This window comes from Nelumbo nucifera, chromosome 8 (genome assembly GCF_055504915.1).
Source record: "Nelumbo nucifera cultivar China Antique chromosome 8, China Antique-T2T, whole genome shotgun sequence".
In the NCBI taxonomy this organism is placed as follows: domain Eukaryota; kingdom Viridiplantae; phylum Streptophyta; class Magnoliopsida; order Proteales; family Nelumbonaceae; genus Nelumbo; species Nelumbo nucifera.
Window position 1 is genome coordinate 32,827,913 of NC_142656.1, and position 20,026 is coordinate 32,847,938.

General features: G+C 39.3%; 1 protein-coding gene across 2 annotated transcripts in view; it reads right to left on the bottom strand.

The window, feature by feature from the left end:
- Nucleotides 1–316: 316 nt before the first annotated feature.
- LOC104603166 (uncharacterized) overlaps nt 317–20,026 on the bottom strand; it is a 47,113-nt gene continuing 27,403 nt past the window's right edge. Inside the window, exons 14-16 of one of the 2 annotated variants that reach the window (XM_010267126.3) lie at nt 7,040–7,083; nt 6,146–6,203; nt 317–706 (exon numbers count right to left, since the gene is read on the bottom strand). In XM_010267126.3, the coding sequence (XP_010265428.1) occupies nt 698–706; nt 6,146–6,203; nt 7,040–7,083 (111 nt within the window). In that variant the 3' untranslated portion in view covers nt 317–697. The remainder of the gene's footprint in view (nt 707–6,145; nt 6,204–7,039; nt 7,084–20,026) is intronic. The other variant, XM_088892553.1, reaches the window with a different exon arrangement.

Consider the following 20,026-nt stretch of genomic DNA (forward strand, 5'->3'; position numbering starts at 1 on the left):
AACAGGTCGAATATATGATTCAATTGACTTCTGTTTTGTAACACTCTTTTTGGTTTGATAGAAAATAGATGTTCATTTGGGAGGGTTTTCACGCAACAGATTCAGGTATTGCAAAGTAGGGTTCACACAGAAACCCATGCAGTCATGTTTGGTGAAAAACATGCAAAGACAAAGCTACACTTGCATGAATTGCGAAATTGACTTTCGACCAAAACTATTTTTGGCAACTTCTCAGAAGTGGCTCAGTCAACACAGTTCAATCAATGCTGATGCCCTAACAAACAGGCCTTAAAAGAGAAAAATAAAGACGAGAAAGTTGTTATAAAATTTGTGAATTTTAGTAAAAACTTCTCTCAACATTCAGTTTCTCTCCTATTTTCTATCAAACCAAAAGCAGCCTTGTCTAATTACATTAGCGAAGGCATGATGAAGTTTGGTAAGCTGCAAGACGTGATAATTATGCACATTTTCAGTAAAAGCAGTTTCAGAGTAAACACATGAAGTCATAAACATCACACATTATATTTACAGCTAGTGTCCCAGACTAGCCAAGTTGATCCACCTATCAATAGTCCTTTCATTAGAGTAAGCTCATACGCGTGTCAGATGTTGTAAAGCATGCTATGGCCAACCTAAAACAAGTTGGAAACTGCATTGAACTATTGAGGCAGCATGGAGAAAAACATCTCATCTGATCTTACACTCCCTGAACATAAGATGATAAAGATGATTAAGTACAGTACAATTAATAATTAATGAAGGTTAAATTTCTTAAATCTCCCATGTTTTCTGATAAATGCTTTAACCTCCCCTGTACTTTGGCCTCTCTAAATTCCTCCCTTTGACATTCTAGAGAAATGCAAACCCCTTCCATTTGTTTGACGTTAAAAACGTAAAAATGATTATGTAGCATTTAGACATCCAATTTTCCAATGAATTACAGAATAGGAGTGTCTATTAACAAAATACCCCAGAAAGGATTTTTTCTTACCATATTTTGGGCGTATTTTAGTGAATAGACACTCCAATATTGTAATTAATGAGCAAATTAGAAATTTTTAAGTGTTTAAAAGCATGACATCATTATTTTAGGTTAAGTTCTTAACGTCAAATTAACAGAAAGGGTCTGTTTGTATAATTTCTCAAAAATGTCAAGAGAAGAATTTGAAGAGGTCAAAGTACAAGGGAGGTTAGAGCATTTGCCGGAAAACACAAGGAAGGTTTGAGTAATTTACCCTAAAAGTTAGGAAGAAAAGAATCCATGATTCATACAATTAATATCCAATGAAGCAGATCTTGTTGGATCCAAGGATAAAGGATGCAAATAAGAGCAGATATAGTGATGCTATAGATTAGTTTCTTTTACATCCAACTTGTTCAATTGTAAGCACCATTTGTGTTTTACCAGCCCAAAAACAAAGGAACCAGCCATGGCTTGGGCATGGACAAATCTATCAAATATTACTAAAACAGACACAATTTAACCTACTATTTTTATATTTGACCAACAAAACAAGTGTAGATTTAATCGTGTCTAGGGTTCAGTTATCTTTAAGTTTTATTAAAATATTGTCCATGAATGATGATGGAGCATCTTATGTGAAAATAACAGAGGGCAAGAATATGGACAACTCATTTTACAATTAGCTCATTATCATCATCATCATCATCTATTTCTCAATTTTTATATATTTTTGTAGTCTTTTAGGCAGCACAGGTAGTCAGGTACTACGGTCATTTTGTCTAGACATAGTTTAGTTCTACTTAAAATTTCATAATCATTGTTTAAATAGTTTAGAATTTAATTGAGTTTTCTTTTTTAAGTTAAAAGTAATGATAATAGTAAACTCCTACTTAAAATTTCATAATCATTGTTTAAGTAGCTTAGAATTTAATTCTTTTAAGTCAAAACTATTTTGTTTAAATAGTTTAGAATCTGTCCTAAATTTGTGCTGTTTCCTACATTCTAGCTTTCCTACTCAGATGAGAGAACCATAGTAAACTCCTATTAGGACTCTCTAGAGTCCTATATATAGAAGTAGTTGAAAGAGGGACTAGGTTAAACAATCTAGTCAAAATGATCTAGCATTCAAGACCCAATTTCGGCCAAGAGTGAAAGAGAGATTTTCCCCTCTCTCCCAACATAGTTTTTACAAAAAAAGAAAAAACCTTTTAGCATTATTTTGTAGTGCACCATTGTTGAATTCAATCCACCTAAAAGAGTGCAAAGGATAACACCCTCAATTCAAGTAGCAATTTGATCACCATTGGAGCTCCCTCATATTCAGTTGGGTGTGGACTTGGGATCTTGTTCTTTGAGAGTGAATACCACATTGGAAGCTGCACTGGTAGACTTCGTATCAGGTAACATCCTATCCAATTTGTTGGAACCAATTTTGACATGATTATTCTAAATTGATCCCATAGTTGTCAAGGCATCTGCCTAGGCAACTAAGCACTTTTTATTTCTTGCCTCAGCAAACGCCAAGCACTTTACAATAACTTACGACATTTTTATATTTTATATTTTTATACTTTGAGCTCATAATATTAGCATAAGCAATGCTACACCATAACATTCTTTTTATTACTTCACAAATCAACATGTATTTGTTAGTTTCTTTCTTTGAAGATTTTGAAGACTTAAAGAGTTACAACTTAGAACAATTGAAATTATGACTTCACCTTGTAAACAAGAAATACCAGTCAAATATAGAAATAGAGGATCAGATCAGCACCTATTGTGAATTTACTCCAAGCTAATTCACAATACTCAAAAGTAGAAATGATCTCTTTTAAATTCCTCCACCAATCCTCAATTCCTTCCTCACAGAAAATGTTAATATCATCCACAAAGAAAAAATGTGTCACAATCACTTCCTGCCTCCAAACTCTCCATCCCCTTAGGAGACTACTTTCATTTGCCTTTGTTATCATTCTACTAAACACATCAACCACCTTAGTGAAAAGCATAGAAGAAAGGATCCCCTTGCCTCAAACCCCTCTTTGCTGGAAAGAAGTCACTTGACACTCTATTAATCAGAATAGGATAATGGCAAGAACTGATGCATCCTCTAATCCATTTCGCCATCTATCTACAAAAGCCAATTTCTCCATGATCTCCCAAAGGAACTCCCAGTTTACGAAATCATAAGCCTTTAACAAATATAAGTTGCAAATTAAACATTTTCTCCTCTATTCCTCTTTTCCTCTACACATTCATTTGCAATCAGAATTTGGTCTACTATTTGTCTTCCCTCGACAAAAGCTTCTAGATTTTGTAAAATCACAAATGGCAAAAACTTGTTCAATCTCCCCAAGGACCTTTGCTAAGATTTCATTGAGGCTTCCCACCAAACTTATTGGTCTGTAATCCTTTGGGTGTAAAGCTTCTTTGTTCTCAGGAATTACTACACTAAAAGTGGCATTAGAACCCGGATTTCCTTTTCCTTTAATCCAAATGAGAAGGCGATATAATCATCTTTGATTATATCCCAGCATTTTTGGTAGACTGCTTCTCTACCAGGAGGTTGGTTTAAGAAAAGAGTTGGTTCGCTCTGCCTTCTCCGGTACAAGCCTTCAGGCATGTAAGATTTTAAAGCGCTAGGTTGGGATACCGAGCCATTAGTCACTAAGTTCATTCAAGTCCCCAAGCAAGTTGTCCCTTCTGACATCGCATTTACATAAGATTCTCTCCCAACCATAAGATTTCCTCCCTTCGGCCTAAGTTTCCTTTTGTAGCCTGAGATTATTCCTTCGCAAAACCCTGGCTTCCTTTCTTTTCAAGGACTCTTCCCCTTCTTTTGTGATATTTTTTTCTGCCACCTCATCTGATCATCTCAACCCTCCACTTCTTCCTTACCACATGGTACCAACCAGGCTATGTCACGTCATCTTCTACCTTCTTCCCACAACTCTAGAACAGTGCTGCTTTGGTTGCAATCCATATTTTGCGCCAAACTCCAAACCAGTAGATCAATTGAACAGGGGATTGCTTTTGACTTGCCACCTACAACTCTGATTCTTGTTGTGTGAAGGTCCACTATGTTAATCGCTTCCAAGACCTCTCCACATGCTATTGATACTTTCTCTAGCCAGTCCCTCACTGGTCTCCATTGTACAGAAGCTGAGATTAGAGTTTCTCGCTTCCGAATGGCTTTGTTAGGTTCAAATGGCTTACGCAGTAACATATCTTTTAGTTGTAATTTATGTGCAATAGCATTCAGAATCTCCTTCCAATCTTTTAACTTGTTCTTCACCGAAACAACCACTTTTCTCCCAGATGTCATTCCCACCACTTACATCCATTCCTGGAGCTATCGTAAAACAGACCAGAGAAAGCTTTTAGTCTGACCTCTCCTTATTTCTTCTATTTTCTGTCAGTTTACCTCCTTGCTTTCCCATGGTAAATCAACTTGCTCATATACTCTTGTAGCAGCCCTACCATAGCTTTCCAACCAAAGCTATTTCTGCTTTCTGGGATACAAATTACTTGTCTTTGTCCTCGACCAAACTGTTCTGTTAGCATCAGGAACCAGTCCTTTACATTTCTTCTTTGTTCAACCTAATAGAGCCTTTCTTCCACCTTCAACGTGTTCTTCCATCTTGGATGTTTCACTGACTGTATTGCTACATCTACAAAGCCTATGAACCAGCTTGTTGCATCAAAAAGATCCTCTTCTTCCTTCTCTCTAATCTTTAGAGAGTCTTTTCCTCTGCTTCTAGTTTACACGAGCAGAAAGTTTTTTGCCTCAATCTAAGCTTCCTCCATTTTGTTGCAAGCTCGAACTCTATTTTCATGGTAAAGAAATTTTGTGATGCAACATTTGTGAAATCCCAGGGTCTCTACTCCTGTTCTTCATTTGACATTTTTTCTTTTCCTTCTTTTTTTTTTTTGAAATAAAAATAGGGGTAGCCATCATTTTCAAGTTTTTTTTCTGGCATCTTTTTAAAACAAGAACAGGGGCTTCGCCCCTTCATCAATTTTTAGGGTTTTTTCTTCATTTTTTCAGAGACATAAAATAAGGGTTTGCCCTTTCTTCTCCTTATTAGTTGATTTTTTTTCTTCTTTTTCTATAACAAAAGCAAACCTTAGCCCCCTCTTGTCCTAGGTGATAGTTATTTCTAAGACACGAGCCTTGAAACATTATGAAGAAAAGGTTTATTTCTGAGAAACACGCCTTGAAGCACTAGGAAAAGAAAATTTACCTTTGCGCACTAGGCAACACCTAGTCAGGCGCCTATGCTTGCACGTGCCTTGAAAACTATGCTTGATCATAGAGAAGGACCAGTTTTCTCATGTGAAATTCAATTTCTAGGTGGGTTGATCTTAGAAATTTTTTAAATTTCTAGTCTCCACACCAAGGTCCAATCATTTTGGTCCAATACCAGTCTATTCTTTACCTATTAGCATTATTCCACCAGTGTGAGCTTGTCTTAGACTACTAGTCCCAAGCCCAGAGAAAGAACTGTGTCAGGTTGGCAGTTAAGCATTTGCCACTGTTATGGTCATGGCGGCAACCATAAAAAGAAGCGATTTGTTATGAGTCAAAGGGGCTACAAGGGCTAAGGGCAAAGCAAAAACATGGGTTAAGACTTGAATGATGATGATGATGACGATACTTTCTAATAGCATCTATGGCGTACATATTTGACTTGAGTCAAAAGCATGGTGAATGACATTGAATTTTATGCATATTGTGCTCATAGTGAGTGCTTCATATAAACCCTAGGGCAATTCTAGGTCTCGATTGAGTGATTCCCTTCGTTCTCTATCTAAAATACTAATTTTTGGAATTTTCTGACCTTTTATGAAAAGCTTGTTTGCATTCTTTCAAATTTAATCACCTCACCTGTCATTCCTCAGATAATTCCTCCACTATTCTTAATTTTCTAATTTTCTATATTTTAACCATCAAACAAAGAATATGCAATTCCCAATGACTTTACCCAGAACTTTTCTAACCCCTCTCAACCCATTTCTTGATTCCCAAATCTATCCAGCTACTTAATATAGTATTTTGGGTAAAATGATTTCACCAGTGCCTGACTAGATCACCATTGATTAGTGCTACCTGAAGTCAAGGTTCTAAAAAATAGGTCAAATAGGAGCTAACTAAAATAAGAAAATAAATATCAGGTGTACCTCAGCTGGTAATGAGAGAATAGAATCTCTCTCAGAATCCAAATGCCCATTCACTCTTCTGCATAAATACAAAAAGAGGTTGAAACAGATACGAAACAATGATGATGATAATAATAATAATAATAATAATAATAATAATAATAATAATAATAATAGTAGTAATAATAATAATAATAATAAAAATAATAATAATAACCACCACAACAACAACAATTAACAACAGCAACAAAAATAACAAGGAGCAGGTATGCTAGTTCAGTCATTTAGTAAAGAAGTCTAAATGAACCAGGGATCCTCAACCTGAAAAGAGTCTCCTTGTTCATCTCCCTAAACTACATTCATGAAAGAGATTTTGACCCAGAAGACTTTGCCATGCATTTAAAAGAACAAAAAACCTTGCATCATTTTAAAATAAAGTAAAAACAGTTTTGCTAGTGGAGCCATTAAAAGAACTCTAGATAAAGAAAGAATTTTTGAAGTGGCAAAGTTTGTCTGAGGCCCAAAATGGTCAGTTTTGCTAGTAAGAACAGTTTTGCTGATCTGTTTCTTCTCCTATTAATGAGAGGATATTCAGCCTGAAAGCCCTAGCCATGTGATCCAACAAGACCATTTTTATGTCAGCAATTTTTGTACTAAGGAATCAAAATATGGACAGCTAACATCAGTTGGCTAAAAAAACCTACACAAAATGGGATCTAGGGAAAACATTGACCATGGGATTGAACAAGCCACCACTACAAAAACCTATCAATTATGTAGACAGTTAAGATAGGCCACATTATCTCTCAACCTGGCAAATCAAGTATTACTTGACCGAATTAGGAAGCCTTTTCAAAATAATGATGATGATGATGATATATACAGGAAAAACAAAGAACAAATTAGTGTAAGTACCTTGGCCTCTCAGACTTTGCAAGATGTTTGGACATTATAGATGCCTGCATCAAGATGCAATTGTCCTACTTCAGTTGAACATGACAATCATACTCTCAAGGAGAAAATGTAATTTCTAGACTGCTTTGCATAAAGAGTGTTCTGCTGCAATAACAACTATATCCAAATAAGTTGTCCAGCACAAAGCCAGTTTTAACTGCTAGGCAAGAGAGGATGATAGGATTTCTCATAATGGCACCAATTTCAGTACATATATTTGCAGAATTTGATATTACATACAAATTTCTGCGGAAAAGATGGTTTACATGCTGAACTTGTGTAGAATAACTGAACTCAAAAGGAATTCAGAACAACCAGACACCCCTCGTTCTAGAAAATAAATATTCTCCGACAAAATATTAACTACAATCAGGGAAGGATGGAACTCACAAAATCACAATAGGGAAGAAAGTGAATTTTTTTGCCATGTCAAGAAGAAAAACAAAAGGCAAAACGGTATATCTCTAACAAGTTTCGAAACAGCCACTATTCTAAGCTAAACCAGAAATTCAAGAAACTCTCCAAGGTAAAAGTTCAAAATGAAAACTGTACAGAACAAACCTAAACAAACTTGCTAACTATATTAAAAACAAGAATTTCAAACAAAACTTTACTGGGCCTTCTGTTAGTTCCCTGTAAAGAAACATATGACTGCTAATCTAAAGCAATAACAAACTAGGCCTCCTGAAAATCAGTCAAAGAAAGCATTAACCATAATCTAAATTCTAAAGAAACTTCTATTCATAATAAAAGCGACATTAAAAAACTATTGGATTTCAAGGGCATACACTGTGCAACAGTTAGGTGAACGGAATATAGCTTCTGGATGTGCCTCTTGCAAGGGAATATCATCAGAGTAGTTGTTTGGCCAGTAAGTTTATTTCAATGAGTTTGTAGATTTAGTAGCAATTTGGCATACTCATCTACAAAATTTCTCTTTCTTTTGAGTATTTTGTTTCCTGAGTTGCTCAAGTTTGTTAAGTTGTCTGTTAACAATGTGAAAATTGTCAATTAGTTAAACATTGTAATTTTCTTGATCCAACAATAGAAATATTAGCGTTCATTTTGGTATTGTGCATACTGATGTTTGGGAATGATACCATAATCCTAATATAGGTAGTTTTCACTAATTACTTGTGGATAATTTCACTCAGATTTCTTGGTTGTATCTAATGTGTTCTAGCAACGAGTTTTCCCGATTAGCATGCCAATTTCATCAAACGGTTCAGTTGAAAAACAATTCACTTGATGTATGGAACTGTTTGAGATTAGATGCAAAACAGAAACTAAACAAACAAGAGAGGAAGAGAAGAGAGAGAGCTGGTGGCAATGAGTGTTAGAGAGTGAGAGTTCTGAACTTAACCTCACTCTAACACTCTAAACATTTTATTAAGGTGTTAATCTTTGATAAATTACCGAGAGGCCCTTGAGTGGGCAGAAAAATACAAAAAACAGAACATTACAGAGTATGGGCCCAAAATAAGGCCCATAACAAAGGGAAACATAACATAACATGAAATGACAGTCTATGGGCCATTCGGCCCATCTCCTCTACACTCCCCCTCAAGCTGAGCATAGATGTTAATCATGCCCAGCTTGCCAGTGTCATGTTGAAGCATTGCCTTGGAAATGCCCTTGGTGAGAAAATCTGCCAATTGTCCTTCAGAAGTAATGAATGGAAGACACTTCATCGGAGGAGACTCTTTCTCGAATAAAGTGTCGATCAACCTCAATATGTTTGGTTCAATCATGTTGTACCGGGTTGTGAGCAATGTTAATGGCAGCCTGATTATCACAATACAACATCATGGGTTTTGTCATGATCAATCCCAAGTTCTTCCATTAAGGACCTTAGCCACAACAATTCCGAGACTCCATGTGCCATGGCTCTATACTCTGCTTCTGCGGAGGATCGGGCCACAATAGATTGTTTCTTACTCCTCCAAGAGACAACATTACCAGCCACCAGACTGCAATACCCTGAACTAGGTCTTCTATCATCAATATTTCCAGCCCAATCAGCATCAGTATAGGCTTCAAGTTTCAAATGACCATGCTTGGTAAATAGAATTCCTTTTCTTGGAGAGCCTTTCAGATAGCACAAAATCCATTCTATTGCTGCCATACGAGTATCTCTAGGAGCATGCATGAACTGGCTAATGCAACTGACAGCATACACAATATCTGGCCTAGTCATGCACAGATACAAAAGCTTCCCAAGAAGTCTCTGAAAGACCCCTTTGTCTTCCAACAAAGTTCCATCCGAAGCTGAAAGTTTGTGACTCATATCAATGGGAGTTGCAGCTGATCTTGCACCCAGTTTTCCAATTGCAGACAACAAATCAAGGACATATTTCCTTTGGGAAATAAGAATCCCATCCTTGGATCTGGCAACTTCTATGCCAAGGAAGTATCTCAACTCCCCCAGATCCTTAATCTCAAATTTTGTACGGAGGAAAGACTTAAGGGTCAGAATGCCTGAGGCATCATCACCAATCACTATAATGTCATCAACATACACAATGAGATACACTGCTAGAGATCCACTTTTCTTTACAAACAAAGTATGATCTGACTGTGTCTGAACATAGCCGAATTTAACAAGTGCAACTCTAAATCTCTCAAACTAGGCTCTAGGAGATTGTTTGAGACCATAAAGTGATTTCTTCAATTTACATACCTTTCCTTGCATATCTCTCCCATACATTCCTGGAGGAAGACACATGTAGACCTCATGTAAGTCACCATTCAAAAATGCATTCTTTACATCTAACTGATAGAGGGGCCAATCAAAGTGAACTGCCAGAGATAAAAGAACCCTCACAGATGTCATCTTGGCAACAGGGGCAAAAGTCTTCAGGTAGTCAATCCCATATGTCTGTGTGTAGCCTTTTGCAACAAGTCTGGCCTTGTACCTCTCAATAGTTCCATCAGCTCTGTATTTAATGGTAAAAACCCACATGCACCCAACTAGATCCTTCCCTTCAGGCAAATCTACTACCTCCCAAGTACCATTTGCATGTAGAGCATCCATTTCAGTCTTCATGGCATCTCTCCATTCTGGAATCCCAAGAGCTTATAAGACAGACCTAGGAATGGGGTTAGAAGCAACAGAAGAGAGGTAGGCAAAGTATGAAGGAGAAAGCAGGTCATAAGAAAGGTGTTTGGAAATGCAGTGTGCTGTACACTTCCGCTTCCCTTTCCTAACAGCAATGGAGACACCAAGGTCTGGGAAGGATGATTCCAAAGGAGCTGAAGCAATACCTGTTATCTCATCTGTGATTGAGAATGTATGAGCCTCATCTGTTGTAAGGGAAACTACTTGCTCATTTCTGGATCTCTGCCTTTGATACACTTTGGGATTATGGGTAGGACGAGGAGGTAAAGAAATAGGGGCACTAGGACAAGAGGTATGAAGTGATTGGTCCTCCTTTGATTCATTTGGTGAGGATACAGGTTTGTCAATAGGCTCAACTGGGACAGTAAGAGGAAGAGCAAAAACTTGTGACAGACTCTCCCCCTGTGGACAATGTCCTTCCTGAGAGGAACCATAAAAAGGAGAAAGTTCATCAAAAGTAACATCCATAGAAACATGTCAGGTGCCAGTCTTTGGATCAAAACAACAATAACCCTTTTGTGTGGGGGAGTAACCAAGGAAAATACATTTGTGGGCTTTCGGTTCAAACTTATGTCTCTGCACACTTGGAATGTGAACATAGCAGGTACAGCCAAACACACGAAGAGGAATTGGGAAGAGATCCTTGTCTGGATGAAGAAGACAAAAGGGGGATTTAAACCCTAAAACCCCGGATGGCATACGGTTTATGAGATAGGTAGTAGTAAGTACAGCATCACCACAAAATCTTGTGAGAACATGTGAGGCAAACAAAAGGCTCCTTGCAACTTCAACAATATGTCTATTTTTCCTCTCAGCAACTCCATTTTGTTCAGGGGTTCTAACACAGAAGCTTTGATGAATAACCCCCATGTCAGAGAGATACAAGGATAAATTCTTCTCAAAATACTCTTTTGCATTGTCAGATCTGAAAACCTTAATTCTGGTAACAAATTGAGTTAAAACAAACTCATGAAATTGCCTCACAAGTCTTGGGACTTTATCCCGAGATTTCATTAAGTATATCCAAGTGAATCTAAAAGTCATCAATAAACAGGATAAAATATCTGTAACCCCCCATAGAGGATAAGTGGTAAGGCCCCCACACATCAGAGTGCACAATATGAAAAGGAAAAGAGGATCTTTTATTGCTCACAGGATAATTTTTTCTACAATGCTTTGACAACTGATAGGACTCACAATTGAGACTGGACACATTGACTCCCTTAAACAGTTTGGGAAACAAATGACCTAAAGCAGAAAAAGGTAAATGACCCAACCGACAATGACTCAACATAATTTGACTGACAGACTCTGGAAAAGTAGAACCAAAAGCAACATTCTTGGGATGATCAAAGCATAGGACAGGGGTGTCGAGCAAATTCCATTCGCTTCATGGCCACTCCCAATCACCTTCTAAGACTTCAGGTCCTGAAACACACAGTGAGAAGGGAAAAAGGTTACACCACAATTCAATGACTTGGTCAAGCTACTTACAGATAATAAGTTGGTATTTAATTTAAGTACATGAAGAGTGGAAGATAAGAGTAAGGAGTCTATAGCCTTGACAGTTCCCTTGCCAGAAATAGGGGCAAGAGAGCCATCAGCTAAGGTGATTTTGTCACGACCAGGAAGTAAATCATATGAAACAAACAAAGTGGAAAGGTTGGTCATGTGATCAGAAGCACCTGAGTCTATGATCCATGGGGTTTTGAAATTACCTGAGGTGGATGCATGGTTAGTAGAAGCCCTTATACCTGAGTGAGCAAATGCGGTGGTGGCTGGACTTCCAGAAGGGTTGGATGATGAAGTTACACCTTCAAGCTGGCTGATCATCTTTCCAAACTTCTCATTTTCAGCTTTCATAGCTGCCAACTGTGCACTGGTAGACTCAACCTCTGTATCTGTGCTTGTGGCTGCATGTGCACTTCCTGTCTTTCTACTATCATTCTTCTTCTAGAATCTGATAGGAGCAAGATTGGGATGCAATTTCCAGCAATTGTCCTTTCTGTGTTTCAGCTTCTTACAATATTCACACACCACCTCCTTCTTTCTTGTGCCACTGTGAGCTCCTGTAACCCCTTTGGGTTTAATTCCCATATTTGCAAAATGATCATTGATACTAACTCCTTGAACCTGCACTTGCCTCCTACTTTCTTCACTGCTGACCAAAGCATATGCCTGTGACAATGAAACATCTTCCTTGGACAAGATGTTTTGCTTTGTAATGTCATATTCAAAGTTCAGCCTTGTCAAGAACTCAAAGACCCTATTCCTTTCAACCAATTTCCTGTATGTTTCAGCATCCTTGAGGGTATCCCATGTCACAGCCTCTATCAAATCAATCTCTTGCCATAGAGATTTCAGGGTTGAGAAGTATGTTGCAAGTGACTTCTCCCCATGCCTTAGATTCTTCACATCACTTCTCAGTTTGTAGGCTCTGGCAACATTCAACTTCTAGGAGTAAGTTTCTGCAACACTATCCCAGATTTCTTTAGCCGAGTTCATCCACAAATAATGTTGGCTAATCTGTGGCTGCATTGAGTTCACAAGCCACCCAATCACTGTGTAATTCTCCTGCACCCATTTCTCATAAGAGGGATCCTCCTCTGGGGGAGCTTTCTTGCTCCCAGAGACAAACCCCCACTTTCCTCTACTGCAAATATGAATTTTTACGGATTGTGACCAGGCCAAATAATTGGTTCCATCCAGTTTAACTGTAGTTACAGCCAACAAGGAATCAGTTGTAGTTCCCGAATTATGTCCATATTCAGCAGTGCTCTTGTTCTCAATTTCTGAGAAGTCCATTATGTAACTTCAATTAGGGTTTCGGCAAGCCTTCCAAAAGTGACCTCATTTTCAAAGAACTCAGATTGGGTTGAAACAATAGCAAACACAGTAACACACAAACTCAGTTCAGGTCTGACAGCTGTGAGAACCAAATTCAGTGGCAACACTTTCAAGGAGAAGAAACGTTGATTCAGCCTTCAAGGAACAATCAGCAGGCCTCCAAACAATATGTATCCTTGGTTCCCAACAATAATTTCCCAAGAACAAAAAATACAGTCCACAGTACCTAAGAGGACTTTTTACAAACACTATGTATGCAACAGTCAACACTTCACTGTTAACCCAGTAGAAATCACTTCAAGAACACTCCGTCTAGGTCCAAGAAATAGCTGAACTAAAGTAGAGGCTTGTACCACTTAGTTTAGATCAGTTTTCAGCAGTTTTGGAAGTCCAATAACAGCCGAACCACACTTCCAGAATAACCCAGAAATTTCTGAGTAGAATCAGTCCAGCAATAGTGGGCCGAATGGAGGTGTGCTTTGAATGCTTTAACAGTCCTCCCAAATAACAAAATAACTCAGCAAAGAACTGAGAAAACAACTTATAGTATCTCTGGTTCGAACTTCAAACCAGGCCGAACACTTTGCTCTCTGAGCTAGCTTCGAAATCCCCTTTTTCTGATTTCAAATCCGGCTGGAAAACTTGCTCTCTGATTCTTCCTAGTCACCAAACCCTTCTCCAAGTGTATAGAAACTTGGGCACCCTCCAATGACCTCCAAGAACCAGGCGAATGACCTTAAACATTCATCCCTAGAACCTCCTCATGCAATTGGCTGAACTAGAACCACATGAGGGACATGCCAAGCAATGACCCGCTCTGATACCAAGTTGAAAAACAATTCACTTGATGTATGGAACTGTTTGAGATTAGATGCAAAACAGAAACTAAACAAACAAGAGGAAGAGAAGAGAGAGAGCTGGCGGCAATGAGTGTTAGAGAGTGAGAGTTTCGAACTTAACCTCACTCTAACACTCTAAACATTTTATTGAGGTGTTAATCTTTGATAAATTACAGAGAGGCCCTTGAGTGGGCAGGAAAATACAAAAAACATAACATTACAGAGTATGGGCCCAGAATAAGGCCCATAACAAAGATAAACATAACATAACATGAAATGACAGTATATGGGCCATTCGGCCCATCTCCTCTACAGGTTCCTACTCAACTTGGTAGTCTGAAGGGAATCCTCTTATCTATTGGAGAACGATATGGTTCACGAGAGTACTTACTCCCCAACAAAATGGAGTGGCTGAAAGGAACTATAATGCTCTTGAAGTCTCAAGAGGTATTATATTCAGCCTCTTGAAGTTCTAAGAGTATGTTTTTGGTATCACTGCTTATTTAATCAATACATCAGCCTAGGTGTGCACCTGGTGCACCTTGCACCTCAGCCCCTATTTGCTATATTGTTCATTCCTTCATTTTTTTTATCAATAACAAAGGCAAAATATTATTAAGAAAAATATCAAGTACAAGAATAAGGTACAAGAGGAAGCGATAAAATCTCGCAGCCCCTCCCCAAATGAATTACATCATAGTCCAAAATAAGCTTGTAGTCACTTGTGGTGATTGAGAGAGAGAGAGAGGGAGAGAGAGAATTTGAGGTACGGATGAGAGGAGAAAAATCAGTACTGTCTGCCACCAGTTTTCTATTTATATTAATCTTTATAAAAGAGATGAAATTACAAGTATGCCCCTGGCGGCATATCCTAGAATAAGAACAATAATAAAAGAAAGAAAAAAAAGGGCTAGTAGCTGAAAGTGTCCTACCACCAGCAGTTATAAAGAACAATTAAGCCTTACAACACTCCCCCTCAAGTTGGGCTGAAGATGTCTATCATGCCCAGCTTGTCACATAACTCATTCTATCGCGAACACAGAAGTCCTTTTGTAAGGACATCAGCAAGTTGTTCCTTGGAGTAGACATAAGGGATGCAAATTTCCCTTTTTTCCAGTTTCTCCCTTATGAAGTGCTTATCCACCTCAATATGCTTGGTCCTCTCATGTAGGACTGGGTCCTCTCACCTAGAAAGTTCTTTAGCCAAAGGACTTCAGCCACCCCATATGCCATAGCTCTATACTCAGCTTTTGCACTTGATCTTGCTACCACACTTTGCTTCTTGCTCTTCCAGGTCACCAGATTCCCTCCCACATATGTGCAATACCCACTAGTGGACTTTCTATCATCCACAGCTCCTACCCAATCAGCATCTGTGAAAACTTCCACCTTTAGGTGATTGTGCTTACCGAACAGTAGGCCTGTTCCGGAATGTTTCTTCAAGTATCTAAGGACCCTCTCTGCTGCCTCCATGTGTGGCTTCTTAGGAGAGTGCATAAACTGGCTTAGAACCCCAACTGAATAGGCAATATATGGACGGGTCATGGATAGATAGATCAGATTTCTCACTAACTTTTGGAACTGCTTTACATCTTTTAGCGGTTCACCAATACAGTCACCTAGCTTGTGGTCCACATCCATAGGAGTATCTGTCGGCCTTGCACCTAATTTACCTGTATCCCGTAATAGATCAAGGGTGTATTTCCTTTGAGAGACAAAGATACCCCTTTTTGAATGGGCAACTTCGATCCCAAGGAAATACTTTAGGAGTCCTAGATCTTTCACTTCAAATTTGGATGCAAGGAATTGTTTCAAATTATGTATCTCTGAGCTCCAACTCCCTGTAATGATGATATCGTCTACATACACTATCAATACAGCAACCTGCTCCTGACATCTCTTCACAAAGAGTGTATGATCAGACTGGCATTGTTGGAATCCCATCTCTTGAACTGCCATGTGAAACTTACTGAACCAGGCTCTGGGAGACTATTTTAAGCCGTAGAGAGACTTCCGTAGCTTGCACACCTTGTTTTCACTTCCCTTGGCACAGAATCCAGGAGGTTGAACCATGTATACCTCTTCTTCTAAGTCACCATTCAGGAAGGCATTCTTTATGTCCAGTTGATGCAAATCCCAGTCAAAGTTGGCAGCTAAGGACAGGAGAACCCTAATCGAGTTCATCTTAGCCACCAGAGCAAAAGTCTCATCATAATCAACTCCATATACCTGTGTGTACCCTTTGGCTACTAATCTTGCTTTGTACCTTTCAACTGTTCCATCTGCCTTGTGCTTAACTGTGAACACCCATTTGCACCCCACAGGCTCTTTCCCCTCTGGAGGATCCACCAATTCCCAAGTCTAATTTTTGTGGAGGGCATCAATCTCCTCCTTCATGTCATCTATCCATTCAGGGTATTTTAAGGCTTCTGCAACATTCTTGGGAACAGGGATGCAGTCAATTGCCGATAGGAAGGCTCGGTACAAGGGACAAATGTGGTCATAGGAAACAAAGTGACAATGGGGTGTTTGGTAGTGCAGGACCTAACTCCCTTTCGTTGGGCAATAGGGATGTCTAGGTCGTCCACAATGGGAGTAGGGTTAGGGGTTGGACTTACCTCCTGGGATTCTGATGATGTTAGTTGCTCAGTGTTTGGCTTCTCCACATTTCTATCACACTGCTGAGAATAAGGGTTCAATCAATACAACGTCCAAACAAAACAGTAAATAGTCCGGCCATCGGTTCAGCACCACCAATACAGACATTACTGTCAGTCTGAATGTGGTTCCCCCACTCTAACCATCCAATGTCCAAACTAGTAATCATATAATCAAGGCATGAGCCCTACGCACCATTGGATAAACAGTACTGAGACAAACTGAAACAAAAACACGCCTGTTCAGCACTGGATAATCGAGGAGTTTGCACCATCAACACCCTTCTTCGATTAGAGTTTCATTGCACCAGCACCACCCTACAGCCAGAAACTGCTAGGGTTTCCCAGAAAACCACCGCTAGGGACCACTAGGGTTTCAGCAGAAGTAGCCACCAGAACTTACTAGGGTTTCTACAGATACAGCCACTAGAGAGGACTGAAAAACAATCCACCGCTAGGGTTTCTATAGGTACATCCGCTAGAGAGAACTGAGACAAGCCGCCGCTAGGGTTTCTGTAAAGGTAGCCACGTCCAATCACTTTAAGAAAGGCTGAAGCTAGGATCGTAGGTCTCCTCCAACCCAGAAAGCATGCTCTGATACCATGTGGTCACTTGTGGTGATTGAGAGAGAGAGAGGGAGAGAGAGAGAGAGAAAGAGAGGTACGGATGAGAGGAGAAAAATCAGTACTGGCTGCCACCAGTTTTCTATTTATATTAATCTTTATAAAAGAGATGAAATTACAAGTATGCCCCTGGCGGCATATCCTAGGATAAGAACAATAATAAAAGAAAGAAAAAAAAGGGCTAGTAGCTGAAACTGTCCTACCACCAGCAGTTATAAAGAACAATTAAGCCTTACAACAAAGCTGTTCCTTCCCACCCCTTGTTTGGCAAGCATATCAACAAAAGCATTTGCATCTCTTTTGACCCACTTACAAGTCACCTCTATCCCTTGTAGCCAATTAACAATTTTCCTCTTCTCATATATGTAGAACCACCATCCAGCCTCCTCTTCTTTCTGGAGACAACTCATAACAAGCTTTGAATCTCCCTCAATTAGCAGCCTCCTGATATTCAGCTCCTTGGCCTTTTTAATCCCTTCCATAACTGCCATAATTTCACCCTCGAAGAGTCTCCTACTCCAGTAGGGCCTGAGTAGAGAGTAATAACATTACCATCGCCATTCCTGAACACTCCTCCAATGCCTGATGGGCCCGCGTTGCCTTCACTACTACCACCAATTTTGAGCTTAACAACACCTCTGGGTAGTGGGGACCAAACTCGCCTAACCACCCCCCTAAAGGGAGAAGATCTAGCAACCTCACCCCAATTCCGCATCACTACATCCCCTGGAACATCCTTAAAGAGCTCCAAGGACATCACCCAATGGATCACCTTGATTGTAACACCTTCAATAATGGCATCTCTACTTCAATCTTTTCCAAGAAATATTTGTTGATTCCTCTCCTCCCAAATTGTCCAACACACTACTGCCCTTGTGCATCTCCAAAGCAATCTCCCCCTCTAATTTGGCCAGGTTAAGAAAGGCTTTGGACATTAAGACTGAGGGTTCCACTTGCACTCAAACAAAGACAAGAACCAATCCCAAATATAAGAAGAAAAAGAGCAGGAGATTAATAAGTGATAGCAATTCTCACCACAAGCTTTGCATAATGAGCACTAGAGGGGGGAGAGGCACCGATTCTATCTTTTTCTTTGCAATAGCTCACTAGTATTAATTCTTTCTAGATACATCTCCCAACACAAACCACCTACCCTAGGAGGGATAGGGTAGTCCAAAACTCCCCAAAAGGAAAGGAAGGAACTTGGTTGCCACTCGATTGGGTAAGGGATGAGAAAAAGGAGCTACAGGTGAAGGTACCAGATGGTGTTAGGGCCTAAATTCTCCTATCCTTTTTACCAACGTCCAGACAAATCCCTTCTAGTGACTTAAGTTTATCACACTGTTCACCTCATAGTCATGAAGCCCTCTTCTAAAGCCCAAATCCCAATTACCCCCAATAAACACATTAGATAGGTCCAAAAAACATGAAATAGGTTCCTACCTACAAATAGAAAGAGCATAGAGACCAGGAATTGTGCATTTAGCGTAAGGTTGCCCACCCAAATATTATCCCATAATTTAACAAGATTCCCAGAACCCGGGCTATATTTGATATGTCGTAAAAAGAGGGGAAGAATATCACAAATCAATTTCCAAGGAGAACCTTTGTTGCCCTAGCTAAATTTCCAGAATCCCACCCATCCGCCGCAAGACCATGGATACTAATTATCACCTTTGTCCACAACTTATCCCTCTCCAAAGAAGTCTCCACAACCATTTCCCCAACAATGTCATGTTTCTCTCTTGTATGTTGCAAAGGCCTAACCCTCCATATCTCTTACTTCTACACACTATCTGCCAACTTACCCTATGATCCTTCTTCTCCTCCCCTGGCTCCCACAAAAAATCCCTCACCAACTTCTCTATGCATCTACTTACTCCAATTGGCGTTCTAAAAACAAACAAGTAGTACATAGGTAGATTAGCCAAAGTTAATTTGGTTAGAGTGATCCAGACCCCCAAGGACAAATAATTGTTCTTCCACAAGGCCAACCTCTTGGTGAAGTGTTTTTGATCAATGACCTCTTGGTGAAGTGTTCAACCACAAGGCCCAGAAATTACTCCTTGGATTATCCCCTAAAGACAACTCTAAATATGTCAAAGGCCACTATGAGACAACAAATCCCAAGATTCCTACACATTCTAAGACCTCCCTTTCCTCCATACTCACTCCCACCAATCAACTCTTATCCAAATTTATTTTCATGTCGGACAGTCTTTCAAAAATTTGAAGCGCCATTCTTAAACTCCTCACCCAACCTAATCTCACTTTTTCCACAGCAAAGAATCGTGTCATCAGGAAACTGAAGGTGAGTAATCAAAACCTGATCTCTCCCAATCCCCCAGCCCTTAATGAGACTTCTAGAATCTGCCCTTTTTATGAGTCTCCCAAACACATCAGCAGTCAAGGTGAAGAGAAAGGGAGTGAGAGGTTCCCCTTGCCCAATTCCTCTCAAGACTGGAAAATGATTAACAATTGTCCCATTGACCAAAATTGAGTAATGACAAGTTCTAATACACCCCAAAATCCACCTACACCACTTGTCACCAAACACAAAATTCTCCATGACATCCTTCAAGAATCCCCAATCCACTAAATCATAAGACTTTTCTAGATCTAATTTGCAAACGAACCCTTCCCTCCCATTTCTCCTCATATCCTCCATGACTTTCATTAGCAATTAAAATCTGATCAGTTATTTGTCTATCTCTAACAAAGGCCCCTTGATATTGTGAAATTATGCATGGGAGTATGGCCTTAATCCTTCGATAAAGCACTTTAGCAATTATTTTATAGAGGTTGTTAACCAAGCTAATTGGTCTAAAATCTCTTGGATGCAAGGCATCAGCTTCGGGATCAAA